The 23365-nt window shown below is 46.7% G+C and overlaps 2 protein-coding genes across 9 annotated transcripts; both read right to left on the bottom strand.

Annotated features, from left to right (window-relative positions):
- Nucleotides 1-254: 254 nt before the first annotated feature.
- LOC144104106 (uncharacterized) lies at nt 255-4131 on the bottom strand. The gene is made up of 2 exons (XM_077636919.1): nt 3845-4131; nt 255-1691 (listed from the first exon to the last, which is right to left on the bottom strand). The coding sequence occupies exons 1-2, from the start codon at nt 4112-4114 to the stop codon at nt 627-629; spliced, it is 1335 nt and encodes a 444-aa protein (XP_077493045.1). The 5' UTR covers nt 4115-4131; the 3' UTR covers nt 255-626.
- Nucleotides 4132-15704: 11573 nt separating this feature from the next.
- On the bottom strand, nt 15705-22294 carry LOC144104104 (uncharacterized). 8 transcript variants are annotated; one of them, XM_077636911.1, is made up of 4 exons: nt 21950-22289; nt 21493-21586; nt 21017-21075; nt 15705-17068 (listed from the first exon to the last, which is right to left on the bottom strand). In XM_077636911.1, the coding sequence occupies exons 1-4, from the start codon at nt 22232-22234 to the stop codon at nt 15941-15943; spliced, it is 1566 nt and encodes a 521-aa protein (XP_077493037.1). In that variant the 5' UTR covers nt 22235-22289; the 3' UTR covers nt 15705-15940. The 8 variants fall into 8 exon arrangements, with proteins under 8 accessions (XP_077493037.1, XP_077493038.1, XP_077493040.1 ...); XM_077636914.1 differs by lacking the exon at nt 21017-21075 and having other exon boundaries at nt 16838-17068; nt 21950-22293; XM_077636916.1 differs by lacking the exon at nt 21493-21586 and having other exon boundaries at nt 16934-17068; nt 21950-22292.
- Between the last annotated feature and the right edge of the window lie 1071 nt (nt 22295-23365).

Here is a 23365-nt window from a genome sequence, read left to right as displayed (position 1 = left end):
CGAGCCTTTCGCTCGTCTCGCTAGGTATAACTGAGTTAAATCACTGCAATTTTTTTTGTGTTGTGTGAGTAATGCGTTTGCATAGGAACGGCGCAGTGCACAATCTCCTTCGTGTGCAGTCTACATGGCAGTGGCTAGAAGAGCATCAAATAGCTTGGTTTGTTTGGCCTGACCGCCAGCGGTTGCAGAAAAGAGAGATGATCTCAGCGCTGAGAATACGGCTACACTGGTGGTTAAGTGGACACTATTCTTGACAATACATTAGTTATCAACGAAAAACACGAAATATATCACAATAACAGCAATTCATTCAAATATTACATATACAGAACTTACCGAAAATTACCGAACAGGGAAGCACAATGTCTTCTTAAGGAGCCTCCTAAAATTTCCGCAGCGTGAACAATGCCACTGCGTCGTCTACGGCTCATGACAAGTTTATTTATATTTATTTATTGTTACAAAATACGTACAGCACCTCCGCTGGTGTCTTGTTGTAGGGCGGAAAGATCATAAAAAAACAGAAGTATAAGACAATCAATTAGGCATATGATTGAATATACTCAAAAAAGCACCCAAGTTTCCCCCACCTCGCAAAGATAGCCAGTTTGGCATTCAGGCGCCGATCATGGAAGAAGCTCGAACATTACATGCAGCCGGTCATTTTCCACGTACCGGACTGCGATCAAATCATCCACATCGAGTGACTCCTGAGTGAAGTAACAGGCAACGCCACTGCTCACTATTGGTCTTTGAAAGCACCTAAGAGACGGACTCCCCGTGACCACAAACACGCGTTCTGCACATTTTGTAGGATGCATGGCGCCTAGTTTGATTCTGTGCTGGAATGGCCACTGCAGAACGTCATCCGTGTATCCCTTATAAAGGCGGATCCATGCACAAAGTTTTAGTGATCCGCTCTCGGACATGAGGCAGACTCCTGGTGACAGGTTGTAACCGCGTAAGTAGACCAGCCCACTCTCATACCTAGCCGCGCCTCTCTTCATAGCGATCTCGCACAGCGACTTAACATTTTTCACAGAAAACACGCAGAGGGCCTTGTTTAGTCCAGAGTGTCGCAGAATGTTTTTGATGCGGTGCACGGTATTCTGAGAGAAATCATTTTCTTGCGCAGCAGTTCTTACTGCTTCGCTGCGAGTGGCAGTCTTTTCGGACTCTGATCTCTTTGCGCGTTTGGAAAGATTAAGTGTATCACCCTTCGCGGCCGAAACATGTTTCAGTTCCTGGCTAGAGGCATCAATTTTGGACACTATTTGTGTGAAGCTGCCCTGACGTTTCGCAACTTCGACTCTAACTAAGTGTTTCCGTACTTCTTTGACGCTGTTTACGGCATGAGAAATCTCATTCAGCCTGTCCCCGTGTGCCCTGCTGTCAAACGCTATTTTCCCCTGAGATTCCTTGGCTTCTCCCACCCCCTTTTCAAATGTACCCTTCAAACAAGAATCCAAATCAGTGGCACTCTTGTATCCTAGCTGTCCTTCGGATGTGGCAGGTGTCTTCGAGTCGCAGAGGCCGTATTTCAGGTGCGGGATCACTCTGCAACATGGAACGATGACGGAGCACTTGGGACAAAGGACAGAGTGGTATCCACAATCGCGGCGGAAATGTTGGCCAATGCGCGAAGCAGGAGCCACGTAGTCGCAGCCTGTTCCATGGTTCCAGCACTTGACCTGAAAAGATAATTCACCTTGTTAAATTTAGAAGCCTTCATCCACAGTGTTTCACAAAAGAGTTGACAAAATTTCTAAAATAATGTTTTTCAGTTAGTAGAACACTTTTTTCGGCCTAGCATTGTCGGCTGTATAGTACATTAGAATACAGCTCATACGGCCTAATTAGCAGGCTGGGTAAGTAATATTGAATAGTTAACTTTTCAACTATTACTGTTCGGCTCTTTAATTATTGGGAGGTGTGTAGTCCACCAAAGGAAATATTCATGTCAGTTTTTATGTGTAATTATCAGTATATTCATATCAGTTATTATGATGTGTATATTAATTTGGGTGGCCCGGTGTCACGCCTCTCAGTATGCTAGTTAGCATGCTAGCATGCTAGGTAGGACGCTATTTAGCACCGCCATGCTAGTTAGCACCACCATGTTAGCATCACCAGCATGCTAGTTAGCACATCTTCGCTTTAATCTGATGTTCTACAGCGCTGATACTGCTATGCCGAAAAGTGCTCTCTTCTAACTCAATAAGCCTATTCTTAAAAATCGTGTAAATTCTTAGGTGAAATACCTTGTATATAACACGCAGACTATGCCGTTTGGTTCTATGAAACGCAAATAATTTTAGGAATGTCCTGTAGGTGACAGATAATGATATCGTTATCACTTATCAAAACTGCAACAGCGGTTGAAAAGCATTCTTTGAAATTCGGAGTACATTCTTATATTTTACTTTGAAGAGATGAGTAACATGTTAATTTGCCGGCATGGTACAAAAACAACAATAAGATAACTAGATCTTTGTCGCTTCAAGCAATGCTATCGCTGGTAAATTTTAGAATGATTGTATTGTCGGAGCCACACAATAGAGACTGGACAGAGCGCTTTTAGAAACGAGCGAAGCACACAGCCAGTGACGAAGTGTCATGCATTTTCTTAGCGCTTTAGAGATATGTCTAAAAAAAATCTGGCCGTAACTACCTCGTGCGACACATTGGCTATGAGGGACGCCGTACACTCTTAGTAATGTTCTGGTTAACATCGTGGATATAAGAAGGACACTCCGGGGTTTGCTTAGAATCCTGCTTAGAAGCGGCTACGAGCGAGAAACTAAGCTTCCCAACACAGCGCTGTCTAAAGCCTCTAAAAGAGCTGCACTAACCAAAATTTTAGTCATCACTCCGTCTATACCTGCTCAGCATGATTTAGTTATTAAATATATTATATATCGGAGCGTTTTATTCTGCACACCGTTGCGATAGGAGAGGATTTGGACAGGTTTAAACGACGCCGTATTTTGTTGGCAGGGAGAACTGCGCAGCTCTCCTGCTGAGAAAAGATAAAGGTTTTGAACGTGACATATTTTGTGTTGCTTCACGTAATAAAGTTCTTAATCTGCGTTTGTGTACGTATTTGCCCTTTCGGGCCGTCGCGGTGGCTGAGTGGTTATGGCGCTCGGCTGCTGGCCCAAAAGACGCGGGTTCGATCCTGGCCGTGGTGGAGGCGATATTCTAAAGGCCCGTGTACTGTGCGATGTCAGTGCACGTTAAAGAACCCCAGGGGGTCGAAATTTCCGGAGCCCTTCACTACGGCGTCTCTCATAGCCTGAGTCGCTTTGGGACGTTAAACCCTCATAAACCGGATTTGCCCTTTCACCGTCGCCCCCGCCGCGGTGGCTCAGTGGTTAGGGCGCTCGACTACTGATCCGAAGTTTCCGGATTCGAACCCGACCGCGGCGGCTGCGTTTTTGTGGAGGAAAAACGCTAAGGCGCTCGTGTGCTGTGCGATGTCAGTGCACGTTAAAGAGACCCAGGTGGTCGAAATTATTCCGGAGCCCTCCACTACGGCACCTATTCTTCCTTTCTTCTTTCACTCCCTCCTTTATCCCTTCCCTTACGGCGCGGTTCAGGTGTCCAAAGATATATGAGACAGATACTGCGCCATTTCCTTTCCTCAAAAAACCATTTATTATTATTATTATTCACCGTCCGTGTCTCCTTCGCAGAGTTTTCTTCGTATCTCTTTCTGGCGAAGGTTTAAGTGAGCATTTATTTTCTGCAGCACTTGCGCATAACATACAGACTCTCTCACAGCGGCGTCCCTGTAATATCGTTAGACAAGGAAGACCAGAGCCCACAGTCCGCAGTCGCTCACCTCTCTCCTCAAGAGCTCGTCTACACGGAACTCCCTCCAGTCGACGTCTTCGTCCTGGCACTCGTAGCCGTCCAGCGGACATGCGTGTAGACGTTCTTCAGCGCATTGCCCGTAGCACAACTCGCACAGCGCGTGGCAGCATGGAAGCAGAGCTGTCTTGGGGCGCACCAATCCACACGCCCCACAAACTCTGTTCATTGGAAGAGGCTTAAGGAAGTGCAGGGGCCTCCAATCCAGCTCCGTGGAAAACCCGACCAGCGTGTACTCCATGATGTGGGGAAGTGTCGTTCAACGCCCACACTCGCTTGTCTTGGAGCTGCAGGACTACAGCAAACGCTTGTAAAAGCGGTGCTCTTATCACCTATATCTTTCGCCTGTTGTCTGGGCGACAATCGCTGAGATATCCGCTTGCTCTCAGTCGTCCCATGACTAATCGCGTGACGGCCTAGGAGGCACTGATCAGTTCAGCTGCGTCTTCCAGCTCTCTACATTTCAATTCAGAATTACATTCTTGGTGACTGAAATCACAGTTCCAGACTTGTTTCTGTTTGAACTGTACCGGAATTCAGCATGTGTGCAGGGATTTTTGTTGTTTTAAATTTTTACGGTTGTTTGCTCAAGCAGTGAACAAGCAGCTAAACTCACTAACATAGAGTAATTTCTTCCTGCGGATGAGTGGATAATAGTATTTGGCCCCTTGTTTTCTTTGATGGAGGTGTTCATGAGGTTGAAGGTGGGTGAACAGTTGAAGCTTCTGGAGGACGAATTCGGGCGTCCGGATGTGCATCCTTCAGAGTGTGCTTCTATCCGCTGGAGTTGCTGGCTGGTGGAGGCTTCACGCGCGCACACACACTACCGGTTTATTGCTGAAAGCGAAATATCCTGCTAAAGCAGTGAAAAAGGCAACCAAGCCCATGGTTTGCGGCTCACGATGGCCAAGAGAGCGATCCCGATTGTTATCTGGAACATGCAAAAGGCGGTATGCCATCGGTCTCCAATATGTCTCGCCGCTGTTGGAACGTTTGTCTTCAATGCTTCAAAGCGTGGTTGAAGGACGCCGCCAAACGTTTCTGTACTGCTCTCATACGATGTGTACAGTAGTGGATAAAAGGGGGGGGGGGTAATTTTGCTCTCTCATCTCCACAAGTGTGGACTCCAGCCACCGGCTATTAGCACAGCTATCGGCTTCGTTTGAGGAACGCGTGGTCCCGAGACTTTTGTCCCCTGCTGTACATAGGCGCTAGGCCGGCGCCTGCTGAGTCGCGGCAATGTCAAGACAAAGAGCATGCGCTCGGGGCGCTTCCAACGAACGCGGCGGTGGCCGATAAGGGCGGCAGATCCTTCCCAGCACACTCGCTGACAAAAACCGACTGTGTTTACTCCATGCCGCGGAATGTGAAAAACTGAGCGAAAGCTGTGTCGCCTGTCCATTTTGTGACGCTTTCTAATGCGAAAGCATTAGACGATCCATGAACACGAAAACCCCGCTTCACCCAAACGGTGGCGTTACAAAACTCGCGATTGGCCGAAATGCTGTGATATCATCGAAGGCGGGAAATTATGAAATGTTAACCAGTAATACACAGTGCTGCTACTTACAACTGCACCAACTACAAAGGAATAGCGTAGAATTCGAAAAGAATTGGAACAGAACTCCCGACGCAAAGTTTAGGAAGCAGGCCAGGAGGCGAACCTGAAACAGTGACAGACGAGCGCCGCTACCGCGCAGAAGTAACTACCGTGGTTGCGGTAGCAAAGAGAGTCACGATACAGGCAGTTCACCATCGTCGTCGTTTATTCGTGCTTCGTAAATCCCTGCAGCTTAAAGGAATCATAGACAAAGGAAAGGCCATCACAAACTGTGACTTCGCATTTACTATCCAGTTTTCTCGTTCGCAGTGCACGTGTACATGCGGATGGTCGAAACTACGCTCCTATAGTGGATTGTGCCAATGCTTGTTGATTAGTAAAAAAAAATTATGCGGCTACTCAAAATGTCTTATTTGATATTTAAGAACACAGCACTGAGCTATGAAAGTTAAAAGCTTTGGACGAACACTAGAACACTGAAAAAGAGCAGCATAGGTTTCAGAACAAACTTTCGGCAATTATTTCCGAGCGGGGATACAGGGGAGGGCGACGAGTCCAACGGAGTATGAAATGCGAAGGGAAGCCAGCCACAAATATCTTTGTGCTGCTTAGTGGGTTCCAGGTGGAGAGGTGTGAACTGTCAGATAAGAAAAAAAATTATTCGGAAATGGCGGGCGCGACAGGCACACGGATGAGATATTAGAGGCAATTCAGAGAGGCGCCTTAATCCTGAAGAGGAATTTAAGCGGGAGCTAATGATGGTGGTCTGCTCTGGGTGAACGGTGTCGCAATGCACTTTACTTTGTCACTCCTGGAGACAAAAGTGGTTGCTGTCACCTGTCAAACAAAGATGGCGTATCCTGGATAGGCTTCCACCATAACGGAGATGTGGGCCTATCACGAGTGATTTTTATGCTGCCCAACCTGTGACCATTCTTGCCATGTGAGCACAGGGGATGGTGCGAATATGAGGCAATATGTCGGGCTGTGTATGGGGTGTTCGTTCCCGGGCTGGCCGTCTGTATTTTGAGACAGAACGCTATCTTTTAGTGCGACAGCACTAATCCAGGATTTAGAGCCTAGAAGTATTTTCTAGTGTTTGTCCTAGAGCAGCCTAGAACGCACAATTTCCACCGGTGGCAGCGCCTGCCATCGCAGGGCAGTGGTGCATCGCTTAACCACTGAACCGCTGCGCGAGGAGTGGTATGAAGACTCCCAGGGATCTACGAATGTTAAGCCGAAAAACATTTATCGTCTATCGATAGATGTTGGCTATCGTCGCCTGCGTTAGGAAATGTAAGACCAAGCAACACAAACGATCTCATTGTATTCACGATACCGAAGCTTCGGCTGAATAAGTACAACTGAACAGAACTAGTTTCAGGGATGTGAAGTCAGAACCGTTTTTCATTACTTTGATGGAAGATATTTAATTTCCATGAAAACTTTTAATTGCTGTTATAACGATAAGGTGAGCTGAAAATATTCTGGGAACATGAGAAAGGCTATGCATAAACTCGATGTTGTCTTCCCATTTGCCAACGTTATTCGAGAAGGAACATGTCAAAAACACGGCAGGCAACATCGTGGACTACTAAATTTTCTAATCGTTAACAACCGCGGCATGTCGCTTAGCTGCCGCCGCCAAGACATTGCTTCTTTCAGCGCTGTTTCCTGTTTCTTCAGTGTTTGATTTCATCCCCAGCTAATAATGCTCTTTCACTTCGTTCTATTTCTCCACTGCCTCCTCCGCATTCTCTCCACATTTGCAGCCATTCACTCTTGCCTATTCCGCCTCTGTGCCGCACTGATAACCTCGACGCCCGATGGTTGTCTATACCATACCTTTTTCTCGCGCTTCCCATGCTTGGTGGTTTGCTCGCTCAAGTTGGTGGGGTTTGTAATAGGGGGCATTAATACTTTTTTGCCTTTTTGGCCACTGCTAACATTTTAAAACCGCCCAGACCCCACCCCGTGATCACGTACGCTACCAAGCGCACGCCGACCACGGTGGGCCTTGCTCTGGGGGAACAAAGGATCGACACATTGGCTGACACAAACAGGCATTTATTGCTACAGCAACAATAACGCCAGCTAGCAACAAAATTTGCTAAGGAATTGAGATCGTCCGACTCGCCAGCCAGGTTACGAGCGAACGTTCGCCCATGCTAGGGCAGGGGTGATATTTCGCGACCTGACGGGACGAGATGCGGGAGAAAGTTCTCACCACGATGCTTCGTCCCGCTAGCTGAGAGCGGAGTGCGCACGCAGCAGTCGCCGTCTGCGGCGCTCATGTCGCTGCGACGCCGGCGCCCTCCTTTTTTAACAAAAGGAACTAAACAGGATCGGTGCAACGCGGGAAAGCAAACCAAAGGGGACGTCGTGAGGCAAAGTCCCCTCAAGGTGTCTCGAAGGGCATGAACAAAATTTGCGCGATAACGCACCTTGGTTCCACATTTACGAGAGGGGCGCTGTGAAGGAGATTACTTTCCAAAAAAAGGCATTTGTTACATAAGTGCATTCGTGCAACTATAGTGTTAATCGGAATTCTTTTGAACTCAAGAGTCTGGAAAAGAGCGAGCCTCCCCTCCGTTTTACAACCGTAGTGGCGGGTGCCCCTTTGGTTCGCATGTCGGGCGGCGCGCTTTTCGATTCCGTAACCAATTGTGCGATCTCGTACTACAGCCAAAACGCGGACCCAAGAACCCTCCGGCGTTTCTTGGAAAGAGCCCCTGCACGTGTTCTCTCTCCTTTTCATGTTTGTGTGTTTTCTGAGCGTACTTGCGTGTGTCTAACTGGTAGAGTGTCAACTTTTACACACATCACACAGGCTTTGTTTGGCCTGGATCCGGTGCGTGAGACGTGCGAGGCCAATGGGTTGCGGTGCTCAATTGTGCGCGTGCGCGAGCGATGTGCGCGATATTGTGGGCATGTATTCCAGCCCTGTAAATGCGTTTCTCGTATAAATATAGCCTCTTGGGTTTTTCCAAGTGTACGTCTAATTGTCTCTAATCTGCGAGTTTCGTCCACACTTCTGTGATTCGTCTTTTGCCTGTACTTCGTGCGCGCTTTCGATGGGGGTGGGGGGCATAGAAACATTGCCATCATTTTCCTTCACCTCCTCGTTGACACCCACCACAAACCCCACGCCCACTTCAAGAAGGTCACTAATCATCCCGCACGTTTCTTTCACGCAGTGCCCCGGGTGCTGATACCCCGATAAAAGACACGCGTCGCCGACCATCTCCCGTCAGTGGCTGCAGATGACAGGGCCGCTCTTGTTCCCCTACCACCTGCGGGGCGCTGACGTTAGCCCTCCAAGGGCTGATTCGAGAAAGTTGACCCGCATTTCTTCGTCGCCTGGTATGGCGCCATGGCGGAAAATCGATGTCCCCCGATGAGCAGAACATGGAAGCGGCTGCGTGAAAACCCGGTAGAGCGAAAATTCGCCGCCAACAACAAAGTCAGATTGAATTCTTCCTTTATACTTTTCGACTGTAATCGGCTAATCACGAGTTCGGGTAAGTTTTTTTTAGTTTTTCTCGAGATAACGACGCATTTAGGCACTCTTTGCCAGCGCGGACGCTCTCGATGGAGCCCAGCTCCAAACGCTCCTCAGAGGTGCCAGGCGGTCGGCCGGGACCTCATGGTAAAAGGTCATCGCTACTGGTTGGAGGGTGGTGCTTTGAGGGGTGAATGCCGTTTCGTTCATTGTTTTTAACCGACTAGATTGAGTTTAAAGACCTGATTCTGGCCATCGACGTTCATTTACTTTTTTTTTCGCGTGTCGAACGCGTTACAGTTGAACATTCGCTGAGAGGGATATACTGTCGGTGCGATCATCATTTAAGTGGTCAGAAGAGGAATCGTTTAATCGAACTGAGTGCCAGTAGTTACAGAAAAACCAGCAGCAATCTCTCCGAGAAGAATAATGTTATACACACTACTATGCAAGCATTTTTATTCTTGACATTACATAGTCTTCTTCTAATAAAGTCTTCTCAACATAAAGTCTTCTTCATTAGATCTTCAAAAATTACATTAAGCCATTTTTGGGCATACATCAGCGATAAAAGTCTTATAATCAAGGGTAAGTTTACGCGAATGATGGCCAAATAGTCTTGGTAATTTTGGCACTGTCAACAAGAATGCTCATTCCATTGCTGACGATTACTGGAAGGAGGGGTGTATTCTCGCACTGATCATGGAAGAATCTCAAATATTACACGCAGTTGATTATTTTCCACGTAGCCGTCTTCGATGAGGTCTTCTACCTTGAGCCACTTCTGACTATTGTAAAGACGAACGTTACGGTATCTTGTTGGTTTTTGAAGGGCTGCATGAGAAGGATCTGCTCTGGCCTCAAGCACGAGATCTGCGCCAGTATAAATGGGATGGATCACGACAATCTTGAACTTGTGGTGAAATGGCCACTGCACAAGATCGTCCATGTTGCCCTTATATAGGCGGAACAGGCCGCACAGCTGTATAGATTCGCCATCTTTCTTGAGGTAAACTCCAGGTGACAAGTTGTAGCCGCGCAGGTAGACCTGCTCGCTCTCATACCTAGCACCACCTACCTTCGACGCGGTCTCCTGGAGCGACTTGACATCCTTTACAACAAACACGCAGAGAGCCTTATTTAGTTCAGTGTTTGGCGCAAAGCTTTTGACATGTTCCAGTGTCTTCAAACTAAATCCAATGTTTTCTCGCGCTGCAGCTTTTGCTGCTTCGATGGTAGCAGCATTCTCTGACAACTGTCTTTGAGTTTGGCTAATTGCATTGCTGACTTCATCCTTCAGTGTTTTCTCTAATCTGTCCATGGTTTCCGAAAGATTCGTTGTGTAAGACCTTGAGGCCAAAACCAATTTTAGTTCCTCGTTAGATGCGTCCATTTCAGACATGATTTGAGTGAAACTAACCTCTTCTTAGCTTCGTGTTGCTGATATTCTCTAATGTTGTTTATCGCATGGGAAATCTCGTTCACTCTTTCACCGTGTGCACTAATCTGATAAATAATTTACCCGAGAAAAGCCTTGACTTCTACAACCTCTGCATCAAACGTTTCCTTCAGAGAACATCCAGAACCTGCGGTGTTCCACGAATCTGATTGTCCTTCGCCGTCAGATGCTGCATGCATTGCCGAGTTCCAAAAGCAGTTTTTCAGATGCGAATCACGCTGCAACAGGCAACGGAGGCAGAACATTTAAGACAGTGAACAGAGTGGTGTCAAATTCCGGCTTCCATTATTGAAGGAGATTGAGCATTATAGGCATCTGCTCGCTTTCCACATAGCCTTCTAGAATGAGATCTTCGAGGCATAGACACTCCACAACAAAGTACCAAGCGACGTTACTGCACGTTGTTGGCCTCTGAAAGCACGGCAAGGTAGGATCACCGTTGACCTCGAACACGCGGCTTGGGCCATATTTGGGATGCGTCACGCAAAGCTTGATAGTTTGGTCAAACGGCCACCGCAGATCGTGGTCCATGTTTCCCTTGTACAAGCGGAGCAGCGCGTCCGTTTTTAATGACCCTTCATATACAATGAGGCGGACGCCAAGCGACAAGTTGTAGCCGCTCACGTAGACCTGCTCGCTCTCGTACCTAGCCACGTATTTCTTCATCGCAGTCTCCTCGAGCGACTTGACATTTTTCACAACGAACATGCAGGGCCCTCGGTATAGTTGAATGCGTGGCAGTATGCTTCCGACTTCGTCCAGCGTCTTCTTAATGAAGGCATTATTTTCTCGTCCTTCACCATTCGCTGCTTCGATAGCTCTTGCTGTCTCTGACAATATGTACCGAGTTTGGCTGGCTCTATCTGCCATTTCATCCTTAAGCGTTTTCTCTACTCCCCTTATGCTTTCAGAGAAATTAAGTGTGTAAGACATTCTGGCCAAAATACCTTTAAGTTCTTTCTTAGAACCGTCCACATTAGACATGATTTGCGTGAAGTGAAACAGACACGGAGTTCCGCAACTTCAGCCATAGCTTCCTGTCGCCGAGTAGCTTTGAAGCCACTTATCGCATTGCAAATCTCGTCCCGTCTCTCATTGGAAGCCCTAACATCGCACACTATTTGTACAAGAAATTTCTTTAGTGCTTGCGCCTGTTCTTCAATTGTTTCCTTCAGAGAAACATCGAAGGCTGCGGTGTTCCTGCAGTCTGATTGTCCATCGCCGACCGATGTAGGAGGGGTTAACGAGTTGCAGAATCCGTGTTTCAGGTGCAGGATCACGTGGTGTCCACAATCACGCTGGAAAAGTTGGGCAATCCGCGAAGCGGGAGCCACATACTGGCAACCTCTTCCTTGGTTCCAGCACTGGACCTGCAAAAATAATGCAGCACGTTGCATTTTAGAGCCAGCCTAAGCATGTGTGTTGAGTGTGGCTGCGTTTATAGCTTGGTTCCAACGATATATGACGCTTTGAAATGCAAATGACTGTCTTTATGAATGTATTGAAGGGTAAATATTTTATCTGGCTTCAAATATTTGTGAAAGCGACCACGGTTGACATAATAACGTTCCTCACTGCAGAGTTACTGTTCATTTCTATATATCGTTTTAAAAGGACACGTTTCGTGTTTTTCTATTTGTGAACTCTGATCGTTCGAATCCACATGTGGTTTTGCCAGCAAGTCGTAGATAAGACGTTCCGTGATACCGCGCCCTAATTGTAATGATCTTGTACTTGTGGATAAGATATGACAGTTCCAACTTTAATTAATCTGCAGAATTTGCAAGACAAGTCATTTCGTTACAGGAGAAATAATCGTATCTTCTTTTGATCTTTTGAATTTGTCATCGCATTCCATGACAGAAGTGCCAATGCTGCGTGTACTGTTACAGGCGCGTGCAAAGTCGAAGACGAATGTGACAACAACGTAAAATCCCATAGAGGACTTATGGCGTTATCAAGTTCAAACAGCCTCGCCTTTTATGTATTTAACAGAAATTGGGCACTGGTGATTCACATGCAGGTTCCGCCTGTTTGCCGCTATAAGTGTCTGCCGCTTGGAATTTGAATGACGACGATATTAATTCGATGGAAATGAAAATTAGTAGTTGCAGATTTTCCGGCATCGCTGACGGAGGACCAAATAACACGTTTATACACCACCTGTTGGCCGCCCTAGTCAGAGCACTCACTCACAGTCTTAGCCTTTATTCAGGCGACCGCATTTCAATGCAGGAGAAATACAAAAGCACCCGTGTGCTGTGCTATGTCAGTGCACGTTTATGAACCCCAGGTAGTCGCAATTTTGGCGGACCCCTCCTCTACGGCGTCCCTTATAAGCAATGCGCTAATTTTTTTATCTTACTTTATTTGTGAATTTTTGGATTGCAGCGGAAAAGTAAGCCAAGGAGGTGCAGACGGAAGGCGTTACAAAACACCTGACTAAGTTCTGCCCTCCTTAAAAAGAAAAACTGGAAATTTCAAGAGACTGACAGCGGCAGCTCATAACAAAAAGAAACAGAATAGAATGACAAACAACACTGAACGCAAAAAATAATCATAAAATTGCAACTTTCGTACACGATGCTGCAGTGCAATCGCAACAGCACACGAAACAGTACGCCGTGTTAGAAAACTTGCATGTCACACACGACTCGTTTAAACATGCAGTCATTCTGAGCCTCCAACACCGTGGTGAGCAGTTCGGGTTCGCTAATTAAACCCCACAAACCATATGCCATACCTTCAAATCACCGCAGACGGTCCAACGTGCGTGCTTGCATTGCGTGGTAAACATTTCCCTTTCCGACGCACACACAAACTGACATTTTCGTTTTGCCACACGTGAACACCTTACACGCAAAGGAACTCTCGAATAGTGAAGGATTACTGCACGCTCACCTCTCTTCTGACCAGCTCTTCGGCCGGGCAGTCCACACAGATGACGTCTTCGTCCACGCACTCGTAGCCCTCTAGCGGACATACGTGCAGACATTTTTCGGTGCACTGCAGGAAGCAGGGCTCGCACAGCGCGTGGCCGCACGGAAGGAGCAGTGTCCAGCCACAGTGCAAGAGGCCTTTGTATGCTACTCGGATTTTGCCCTCTGAGACAGAGTGACGGAGCTCGACCAGACTAAGAGCACTCCTTTTGCAACTACGGGCCATGTGTCGCAGTTAAAGGTGTGCACGTCACACTAAAACACCAAGACAGGCTGCACAACATTATCGCTAGCGAGAAGGAAGTGATTGTGAGAGAAGCGGACAGTGCTTCGCTGCCGCCCAGGCGTTAAACACGAAGACGAACAGTGCCGAGCTGAACTGCTTTGCACGGCACGTTATAGCATTTATCGTATTCACCTGTATATTGACTCCTTCAATTCTATGCATTTGGTTGTGTTCATTTATGTTCAGCGTTTCATGAGCGTTTGTGTGCAGTTAGTGGGTATTGTACAGCCTTTTGCTGACAGACCTTAGCGCGGACGTTAAATTCGGCCAGGATGCCCGAGTGTAAACGAGCGCCTATTTGCACTCATATCTTATTCTTCGTGAGTGTGGTCTCTTGTTAACGAGCGTCTTTTCATGTTCATATTTTTGTTTCTGGAGAGGGGGGCCTCTACTCTGTTTTACGACCGCAGTGGCGGGCGCCTCGTTTGTTCGTATGTCGGGCGGCGCGCTTTTTTGGGCCCACAGCAGGGTGTCCGATCTTCTTCGACATCCGAAGCGCAGACCCAAGAACCTTCCGGCGTTTCTTGGAGTTAGCCCCTCCGCGTGTTCGTCTCCTCTGCATGTTTGTGTGTTTTTTGAGAGTACCTGTGCGCGGCTAACTGTTACCTTTCACCCAGGCCAGAAGAGCTTTTGTGTTGCCCAGAGCACGTGCGTGAGATGGGCCACGACAGTGTGTGTGCGGTGCTCGACAGCGCGAGTGCGCGACTTTGTCAACATGTATTCTTGCCTTGTAAACAAGTTTTTCATGCAAATGTAGTGTTTTGTGTTTTTCAATGCGTGCGTTCTATTGTCTATAATCTTCGAGTTTCGAACACTCTTCTGTGGGTCGTATTTATGCCTGCACTTCGTTGGCGCTTTTTGGAAGGTGTTGAAACAGTGCCATCAGATTTCTTCACCTCCGTCTCGACATCCATCACAAACCCCACGCGCACTTCAAGAAGGTCCCTCACCACCGCGCAGGCTTACCCGCCGCGGTGGCTCAATGGTTATTGCGCTCGGCTATTGAGCCGGAGTACCCGGGTTCGTACCCGACCGTGGCGGCAGCGTTTCGATGGAGGCGAAACGCAAAGGCTCCCGTGTGCGGTGCGATGTCAGTGCCCGTTAAAGATCTCCGGCTGGTCTGAATTATTTTGGAGCCCTCTACTACGGCACCTTTTTCTTCCTTTCTTCTTTCAGTCCCTTCTTTATCTCTTCCCATATACGGCGCGGTTCAGATGTCAGCCGGCATGTGAGACAGATACTGCGCCATTTCATCCCCCCCCCCAAAAAAAAAACAATTTTTAATTTTTTTCAAATTCGCCTTCAACAACAAAATTAGATTGAATTCGTCGTTTTACCTTTTCTACTGTGATGGGCAAATGACGAGTTGAGATATGATTTTTTTTGTGTGTGGATATAGCGACGGTCTTAGGAAGTGTTTGGCTGCGCGGACGCGCTCAGTGGAGAGAGAGAGAAAGAGAGAGAGAGAAAGGCTTTTTAGAATACAGAATTTAGCCATCGTGTAAAATTTGCTGGCATGATACTCTGCGTGGGGAAGGAAATTCGAGAGACAAAAGACGGAAGGAGAGCGGTGCGGAAAAGGTAAAATAAACGAAATAAAACAGAGAGAAGGGAAAAAGCGTCCATCAAAGACCTACTACGGTGCATCGGACTGTAATGATGTAGCAGATGAAATGATGAAGTGCATAGTGGGTACAAACGCTCGATGTAGCCGCACTCCAAACGCTCTTCATAGGTGCAAGGCAGTCGGCCGTGACATCATGTAGTAACAGGCCATACCTACGGGTTGGAGGGAAGTCATTGAAGAGTGAATCCCGCTTTGTTCTTGAGTTGTATCCCTACTATAGAAAGCCTTAAAGGCACGGTTGTGGCCATTTACGTGTATACAATTTGTTTGCCGTATGGCAAGCACCTTATAGCTGAACCTTCTGTGAGTGGGGTATACTCCCGGTGCGGTCACGTTTACATGGGTTGCAAGAGCAGCCGCCAACATGGTTCACTCTAACCGAGTGCCAGCGCTTACCGAAAAACTAGTGTGGCAGTCTCGCCGAGGAAAAGAAACAGCTGCACAAGCTTCTGTGCAAATATTTTATTCTTGACATTACATGAAGTACCGGACCACAATCTTGGAAATTTCACACTGAATCATTTTTGGCGTACATCAGTGAGAGGTCTTACAAGAAAGGGTACGTTTGCGCGAATGGTGGCCAAAGAGCCTGCGAAATGTTCGAGATAGTCACCACGAATGCTGATCGCATTCATAATGCATATTTGAAGAAATTGCAGCCCATCGAAACAAAAAAAAGTGTTCTGGCACTGATCATGGAAGGATCTCAAACATTACAAGCAATTGATTATTTTCCACGTAGCCGTCTTTGATGAGATCTTCGACTTCGAGCGACTGCGGAGCAATGTGCATACCCCAGTTACGGTATGTTGTTGGCTTTTGAAGGTTCGAATAAAAAGGTCTTGCATGAACCTCAAGCACGCGATCTGTGGCTCTCTTTATGTCATGCACCACGGAAAGTTTGATCTTGTGGTCAAATGGCCACTTCACAAGGTCGTCCATGTTGCCCTTATACAAGCAGAGCCACACGTAGAGTTTTACAGAATCGCCGTCTTTCTTGAGGTAAACTCCAGGTGACAAGTTGTAGCCGCGCAGGTGGACCGGCTCGCTCTCATACTCAGCGAAGCCTACTGTCAACGCTTTCTCTTGGAGCGACTTGACATCCTTTACAAGAAACACACAGAGCGCATTGTTTAGTTCAGTGTTTGGCATGATGCTTTTGACATGCACCAGTGTATTCGCACTAAATTCAATGCTTTCCTGCGCTGCTGCTTTTGCTGCTTCGATAGCAGAAGCATTCTCTGACAACTGCCTTTGAGTGTGCCTCGCTTCATTATCGATTTTATACTTCAGCGTTTTCTCTAATCTGTCCATGCTTTTGGAAACATTCGTTGTATCAGACCTCGAAGCCAAAACCGATTTGAGTTCCTCGTTAGATTCTTCCATTTTAGACATGATTTGTGTGAAACTGCGATGGAGTTCCTCTACTTGTGTCTTAGCTTCGTGTTGCTGATTTTCTGTAACGTTGTTTATCGATAGGGAAATTTCGTCCAGTCTGTCCCCGTGTGCACTAATCTGAGAAACTATTTGCCCGAGAAACTCCTTGACTTCTATAAACTGTTTTTCAAATGTTTCGTTCAGAGAACAGTCAGAATCTACGGTGCTCCAGGAGCCTGACTGTGCATCGCCGTCTGATGCAGCAGGATTTGCCGAGTTGCAACAGCAGTTTCTCAGGTGCGGGATCACGTTGCAACAGGGAACGGAGTCAGAACACTTAAGACAGTCAACAGAGTGGTGTCCACAATCGCTCTGGAAATGTTGGGCAATCCGCGAAGCAGGAGCCACATACTCGCAGCCAGCTCCTGCGTTCCAGCACATCACCTGCAATGATAAGGCGCGCATAAGGTAAGATTGATAGTATAGCGATGGCCGCAACGGACAAAAAACGAACTTCTGACGTTTGCTGGCGCAGAACACAGTTTTGCGACGGTTTCGATCGTTCGTGAATAGCGACAGTACAAGAAAACAAAGACAGTTAATGCATACGGTTTCAAACTAGCTGTGATATCACTGGTCAATTTTTTTCTCATTCCAGCTTCAGATGTGAGATGGATAGTGCGGGATTGAGGCAAAGAAAAAGTATCCCTCAGCAATTTTTGCGAACGAAGCAAGTGTAAAGCCCGAAACAAAACGTGCTGCATTTAAACGCAATAGCAATAGAAAAGATCTTCGGCGACTACTCTGGGGCCTAACGGAAATCCTGGTCCCAAAGAAATTCTTTTTTTGTTCACAACGAAATTTCCTATTCATCTACAAGGTCTAGCACGGGTAATTACCTCCACCCCTTGCATATTGCCTCTAAAAAAAGACAGTCAATTGCAATGAAAGGAAAAATGGTCGAGCATGGGACTCAAACCGCAGCGCCTTATTTATTTCGAAGATACTGCCAGCCTTATTTGAGACCTTAGGCAGGAGTGGAAAATAGATAGAAACAAACATAACACAGCATAAAAAAGCACTGCAATACATTTTTAGCACAGTTTTCGCATAAAAAAGTAAAAAATAAATGTAGGCACATGAATGCTAATTGTAGACAACCGCTGTGGTAGGGAAAATCACAACAAATAAATAAAACAGGTTATACTTCATCTGTTTCCAATAAAAGATTTACATACCTATGTTTTTCTTTAGCGCGCTGCAGAATGACTCGGCTGATAGACTTTCCACTGTGTTTGGAGACAGCAAGTTCCAATCTCGGACCGTTCGTGGGAAATATGAATTCTTGAAACCATCGGTTCTACTAGAATATTCCTTTAATTTTTTTGAGTGATGCGATCGCGTTGGGCGTCTAGTGACTGGTTAAATGTACTTATTCTTTTCTACTCCTAGTTTGTCATGGTACAGTAAATACATGGTCTTCAACCTTTCCCGATAGCATCTGATTCGTAGTGGGTCTAAGTCAGCCTGTTTAACAAGTATGCTTGGTGAAGTGCGCCAGCTATAGGAACTGAATATAAATCTTACCGATTTTCTTTGGATGCTCTCCAACGTATTGATATTTTGCTGGGTCCATGGATCCCATACAATACAGCAATATTCAAGGATTGGTCTAACGTAGGTTTTATAAGCTAGAAGTTTTATTTCTTGTGTTGACATTCGCAAACATCTCCTCAGATATCCCAGTTTCTTCATGGACTTTATCGTGATGTAGGTTACGTGTTCATTCCATCTGAGGTCGGATGTTAGAATTACACCTAAGTATTTGGAACTTAGTACAGAAGAGAGAACCTGTCCATTGGTGCAGTATTTAAAGGGTAATGGTTGCCGTTTTTTGTGACTGTCATTGCTACTGTTTTCTTTGTATTTACTTCATTTGCCATGTCAAGCACCATGTTTCGATAGCGGTAAGTGAAGAATTTAATACGGCCTGGTCACTTGGGCTGTTAATTTCATTATAAAGGATACAGTCGTCTGCAAACAACCTAATTTTCACCGGTATATTCGTTACTATGTCGTTAATAAAGAAAAGAAAAAATAACGGGCCGAGAACAGATCCCTGTGGGATGCCGGAACGAACAAGTGCCGGCCTTGAACACATTCCATCAATGAACACGCTTTGTTTCCTTGATGAAAGATATGCATCTGTCCATTGTAGCAGTGAGTCATTTTTAATATCGGTTTTAATTTTAGAAGCAACTTTTGGTGACACACGCGGTCAAATGCCTTTTCGAAATCTAAGAAAATCATGTCAACTTGGCCTTGCCTATCTAGAACTGCTGCGATGTCGTGAACAATTAAGACTAACTGCGTTGTAGTCGATAGCCCTTTACAGAACCCGTGCTGCCTATAATCTATGATGTTATTAATTTCGACAAACGTCATAATATGCTTGAAGATAATATGCTCGAATGTCTTAGCGCATGTGCAGAGTATTGAGATGGGCCTGTATGAAGTAATTAATGAGCGGTCTCCTGTTTTGGGTATTGGTGTAATCTTGGCATATTTCCAATCATTTGGTAACACTGCTCGCGACAAGGATTTGCTAAATAGTAAACACAAGTATTTTGAACACCATTCGGCATACCTTACAAGGAAGGCGTTTGGTATGCCATCAATTCCCGGGGATTTTTTAATATCTAAGTTAAGCAATAATGACAGAACGCCTTCTTCTGATATGCAGACATTATCGATAGGAGGACAATTAGCGGGTAGGTTGAAACTTCGTCTTATACCATCGTCGTTTGTAAACACAGAGCAAAACAACTCATTAAATGACACTGCTATCAATGCTTTATCGGTCACTGTTTCATTATTTATGCAAAAACTGGACAAGGGCTCCTTTTTTGAAGAGAAGTGGCGCCAAAACTTTGCCGGGGAAGAAAGGAGAAAATTCTTCATAGAAACAGTGTAGAAGTGTTTTTTGGCTTTACTGATGCTGTCTTTCAACTGCAAACGTAATGTGCAAAGCTTATCTGCATTAGTTGCCGAAGGGCACCTGCGATGCTGCTTTCTAATTTTTTTCGCTTTTCTTCCCAGGCGTACAATTTCTTTTGTTTTACAGGGATTCATTTGTTGCGTTCTCTTCAGCCGCACGAGAATGAAGCGCTTGATGCACCTCAGAACAAGTTCTCTGAAAAAGCACCACAGGTCGTCCACGCAGCATTCAGTTGATTCAGCAAGAAGGACAAAGTTAGAGAATGAACTATCTAAGGCATCTGATATGTCGACGTCACTAGCACGTGAAAAGATTGGCACCAAACGTTCTTCTTTCTTGTTTTTGGTCACATATTTGAGTTCCAAGGTTAAGCATATCATTTTGTGGTCAGATATGCCCTCAGTAACAAGTATTTTTGGATCACGCTGAAGTAGGCTACTGCTGACCAGGAAAAGATCTAATATCGAAGAAGTGTCGTTCAGGATGCGGTTTCGTTGCTTTACCAGTTGTGTTAAGCCATGCAGAATTATTAGGTCAACAAGTGGTTCAACTGCCCCAGACAGGGCATCGGGAAATGGGCCGTCCCAGCAAATAGAAGGAATATTGAAGTCGCCGCCAAGTAACATGTTTGAAGAAAGACTTTTGGTAGAACATAGAAATTCGTTTAGTTCATCAAAAAACGTACTATCGCTATTTGGGGGCCTGCAGAATCCGCGTACGATGAAGTTTATTTCTTTTAGATGTACTTTCGCGATAACACATTCAATCGCAGGTATGTCAGGTAGACGTGTTACATTTAGCGCTTCTTGAAATATAATTGCCATACCACCCCCTCGGGAATTCCTGTCTTTTCGAAACATACCGTAACCTGGCGGTGTAATCTCGTCGTCGCGAATGCTAGAGTTTTACCAAGTTTCTGTTACAATTATTATGTGCGGTTTGTACGCTGATACTATGCTCTCCATGTCTTCGGATTTATTTATGATGCTCCGAGCTTTAAGGCTGATGCATCGAAGAGGTTTTTTATTGCAAGTTACGGTTCAGCTTTGACGGCTATGCCTGCTTGCTTGTTTGCCAACAGTTTGAGCGTGCCGAGACGGCACGCTCAAAGTGCGGCTGTCGTGCGGGCGCGAAACCGTTAGGCCTGATGACGGCCGCCTTGAGGTCATCGCAAAGTGTGGGCCGAAGAGGCGGCAAGGTGAGGCGCCGGAACAGACCAGACGGAAGGCACTTCTTGGCCAGGTAGAAGCGGATGGTTTGGCTTGCGACGCCGTGGATGTAAAAATGGGACTCGAGGGTCGCGAACCGGAGTGGGGGGTCGTTGACAGAAAAACGCACAAAGCCCGGCCGCTCACGGAAATCAGTCTGACTGCAAGGCATTAGAATGGACTCGCCTTGGCGGGATGGGGCACAGTGTGACGTGGCCATGGCACCGCAGGTAGCGAGGGAATTGCTGTAGAGGTGAAGGCAGCGTGGTTACTCGCGTCGAATGTCCGAAAGTCCACGGTCATGAGTTGTGGAAGAGTGGTCCACATTTATTCATGTAGCAACATGATGCGTGCTGGAGAAAACGGCAGCCGGCTGGCGGACGCGTCAGCTCTGCGATACAGCCACGGACGTTGTTGTTGTTGCCTCACATCATGGCACATATCTACAGGGAAGATTGGCCATAACCTGGCGGTGACTGTTTGAATTGCATATTGCATGCGGCAAGCATAGGTTGACCTCAAATATTGGGCAACTCAGTTTCCGTGAAAGAGGTGGTTACAGGTGGTTAGGGGGTCTAACAAGTTTGAATATAGGCAAGGGAGTGAGTACAAGAAAATGGATGGAAAAATAAAAAAATGTAGGAATTGCGAAAAGGAATTACCCAAATACGAAAGCTTAGGATGGTATGCGTATGAAAGCACGTTGTCTGGACGTGCTCTCACTTCGTCTTTCAAACGCTGGCACGTGAGGTGGCGCTGCAGAGGAGTGCGAGAGAGGTAAACGTACACGGTGAATCACACAGGATGGAACATGGCTCCGAATGTCTGCGCACACGCGAAGCACTATTGAGACCAAGCCGGTAGCAAACCCGTGCAAAGTGACAGATGACACGAATCACCACGTTAAGGTCCTTCCTCTTGTGTGCCACGCTGCATTCATTCAAGAACGGGTTATATGCAATGGAACTGAGCAGGTGCGTGGCGACGTGGAGCCGTGTTCTCTGTAAGTGTGATTGACACTGTCCATTTTGTTTTGGCAGCAAGTGTGCGCTTTACACGCAATGAAACTCTCGGAGAGTGATACCACTATAATATCGATCCATAAATATTGTCGCTCACCCCTCTTCTCAGCAAATCTTCAGCAGGGAAGTCCACGCAGATGATGTCTTCGTCCTGGCACTCGTAGCCGTCTAGCGGACAGACGTGCAGACCTGCTTCAGCGCACTGCCCGTAGCACGACTCGCACAGCGTGTGGGCGCATGAAAGCAAAGCTGTCTTCTGGCGCACCAATCCACAGGCACTGCAAACCCTGTTGGGTGGAAGAGGCTTGAGGAAGTGCAAGGGCCTCCAGTCCAGTTCTGGGGCAAATCCGACCAGCCTGTACTGCATGCTTCCAGGAGGCATCTTCTGGCACGCGCGATCGCTTCACTTCGAACCGCAGGAAATGCAGCATACGCCCCGTCAAAGGGTTCATTTATACCTTGCATTCTATTCCCGTCGTCAAACAAAGCATCGTTGAGATAACCGCTGCCTATCGGCCATCCTCTGGCAGAGCGCATGACGACCTGGGAGCAAACAATCCCTCCCAGCTGCTCCTGACGACACTTTCCAGTGTTTATTTCGAGAACCGTTACTTCGCGCACTGAAATCTCAGTTGGACACTGTCTGCCTTATGAAACTGTGAAGTTGTAATGATGTAGAACAGTCCCTTCCGGCTGGTGCACCAGAATTTGCGTCATTGGAACAATGCCGCTACTTGTTGAAGCCGGTCGCTAAACAGCAGAAGTTACTAAATTGGACACTGACTTTTTCGAGTTTGTCACCAGCGTGTACTGCATGCTTCCAGGAGGCATCTTCTGGCAAGCACGATCGCTTCACTTCGAACCGCAGGAAATGCAGCATACGCCCCGTCAAAGGGTTCATTTATACCTTGCATTCTATTCCCATCGTCAAACAAAGCATCGTTGAGATAACCGCTGCCTATCGGCCATCCTCTGGCAGAGCGCATGACGACCTGGGAGCAAACAATCCCTCCCAGCTGCTCCTGACGACACTTTCCAGTGTTTATTTCGAGAACCGTTACTTCGCGCACTGAAATCTCAGTTGGACACTGTCTGCCTTATGAAACTGTGAAGTTGTAATGATGTAGAACAGTCCCTTCCGGCTGGTGCACCAGAATTTGCGTCATTGGAACAATGCCGCTACTTGTTGAAGCCGGTCGCTAAACAGCAGAAGTTACTAAATTGGACACTGACTTTTTCGAGTTTGTCACCAGCGTGTACTGCATGCTTCCAGGAGGCATCTTCTGGCAAGCACGATCGCTTCACTTCGAACCGCAGGAAATGCAGCATACGCCCCGTCAAAGGGTTCATTTATACCTTGCATTCTATTCCCATCGTCAAACAAAGCATCGTTGAGATAACCGCTGCCTATCGGCCATCCTCTGGCAGAGCGCATGACGACCTGGGAGCAAACAATCCCTCCCAGCTGCTCCTGACGACACTTTCCAGTGTTTATTTCGAGAACCGTTACTTC

This window comes from Amblyomma americanum, chromosome 9 (assembly GCF_052857255.1).
Source record: "Amblyomma americanum isolate KBUSLIRL-KWMA chromosome 9, ASM5285725v1, whole genome shotgun sequence".
NCBI classification, from domain to species: Eukaryota; Metazoa; Arthropoda; class Arachnida; order Ixodida; family Ixodidae; genus Amblyomma; species Amblyomma americanum.
The sequence above is the reverse complement of the archived record's forward strand: the minus strand, read 5'-3'. Positions and strand labels throughout refer to the sequence as shown.

Excerpts from the sequence above, each read along its gene's own strand:
- LOC144104106 (XM_077636919.1), bottom strand. The coding sequence starts at position 4,114 with ATGGAGTACACGCTGGTCGGGTTTTCCACGGAGCTGGATTGGAGGCCC. Across the intron at positions 1,692-3,844 it reads ACGAGCTCTTGAGGAGAGAG|GTCAAGTGCTGGAACCATGG; the intron begins GTGAGCGACTGC and ends TTATCTTTTCAG.
- LOC144104104 (XM_077636911.1), bottom strand. The coding sequence starts at position 22,234 with ATGCCTCCTGGAAGCATGCAGTACAGGCTGGTCGGATTTGCCCCAGAA. Across the intron at positions 21,587-21,949 it reads AAGATTTGCTGAGAAGAGGG|CGCCACCTCACGTGCCAGCG; the intron begins GTGAGCGACAAT and ends ACTCCTCTGCAG. Across the intron at positions 17,069-21,016 it reads CTGTGCCCCATCCCGCCAAG|GTGATGTGCTGGAACGCAGG; the intron begins GCGAGTCCATTC and ends TTATCATTGCAG.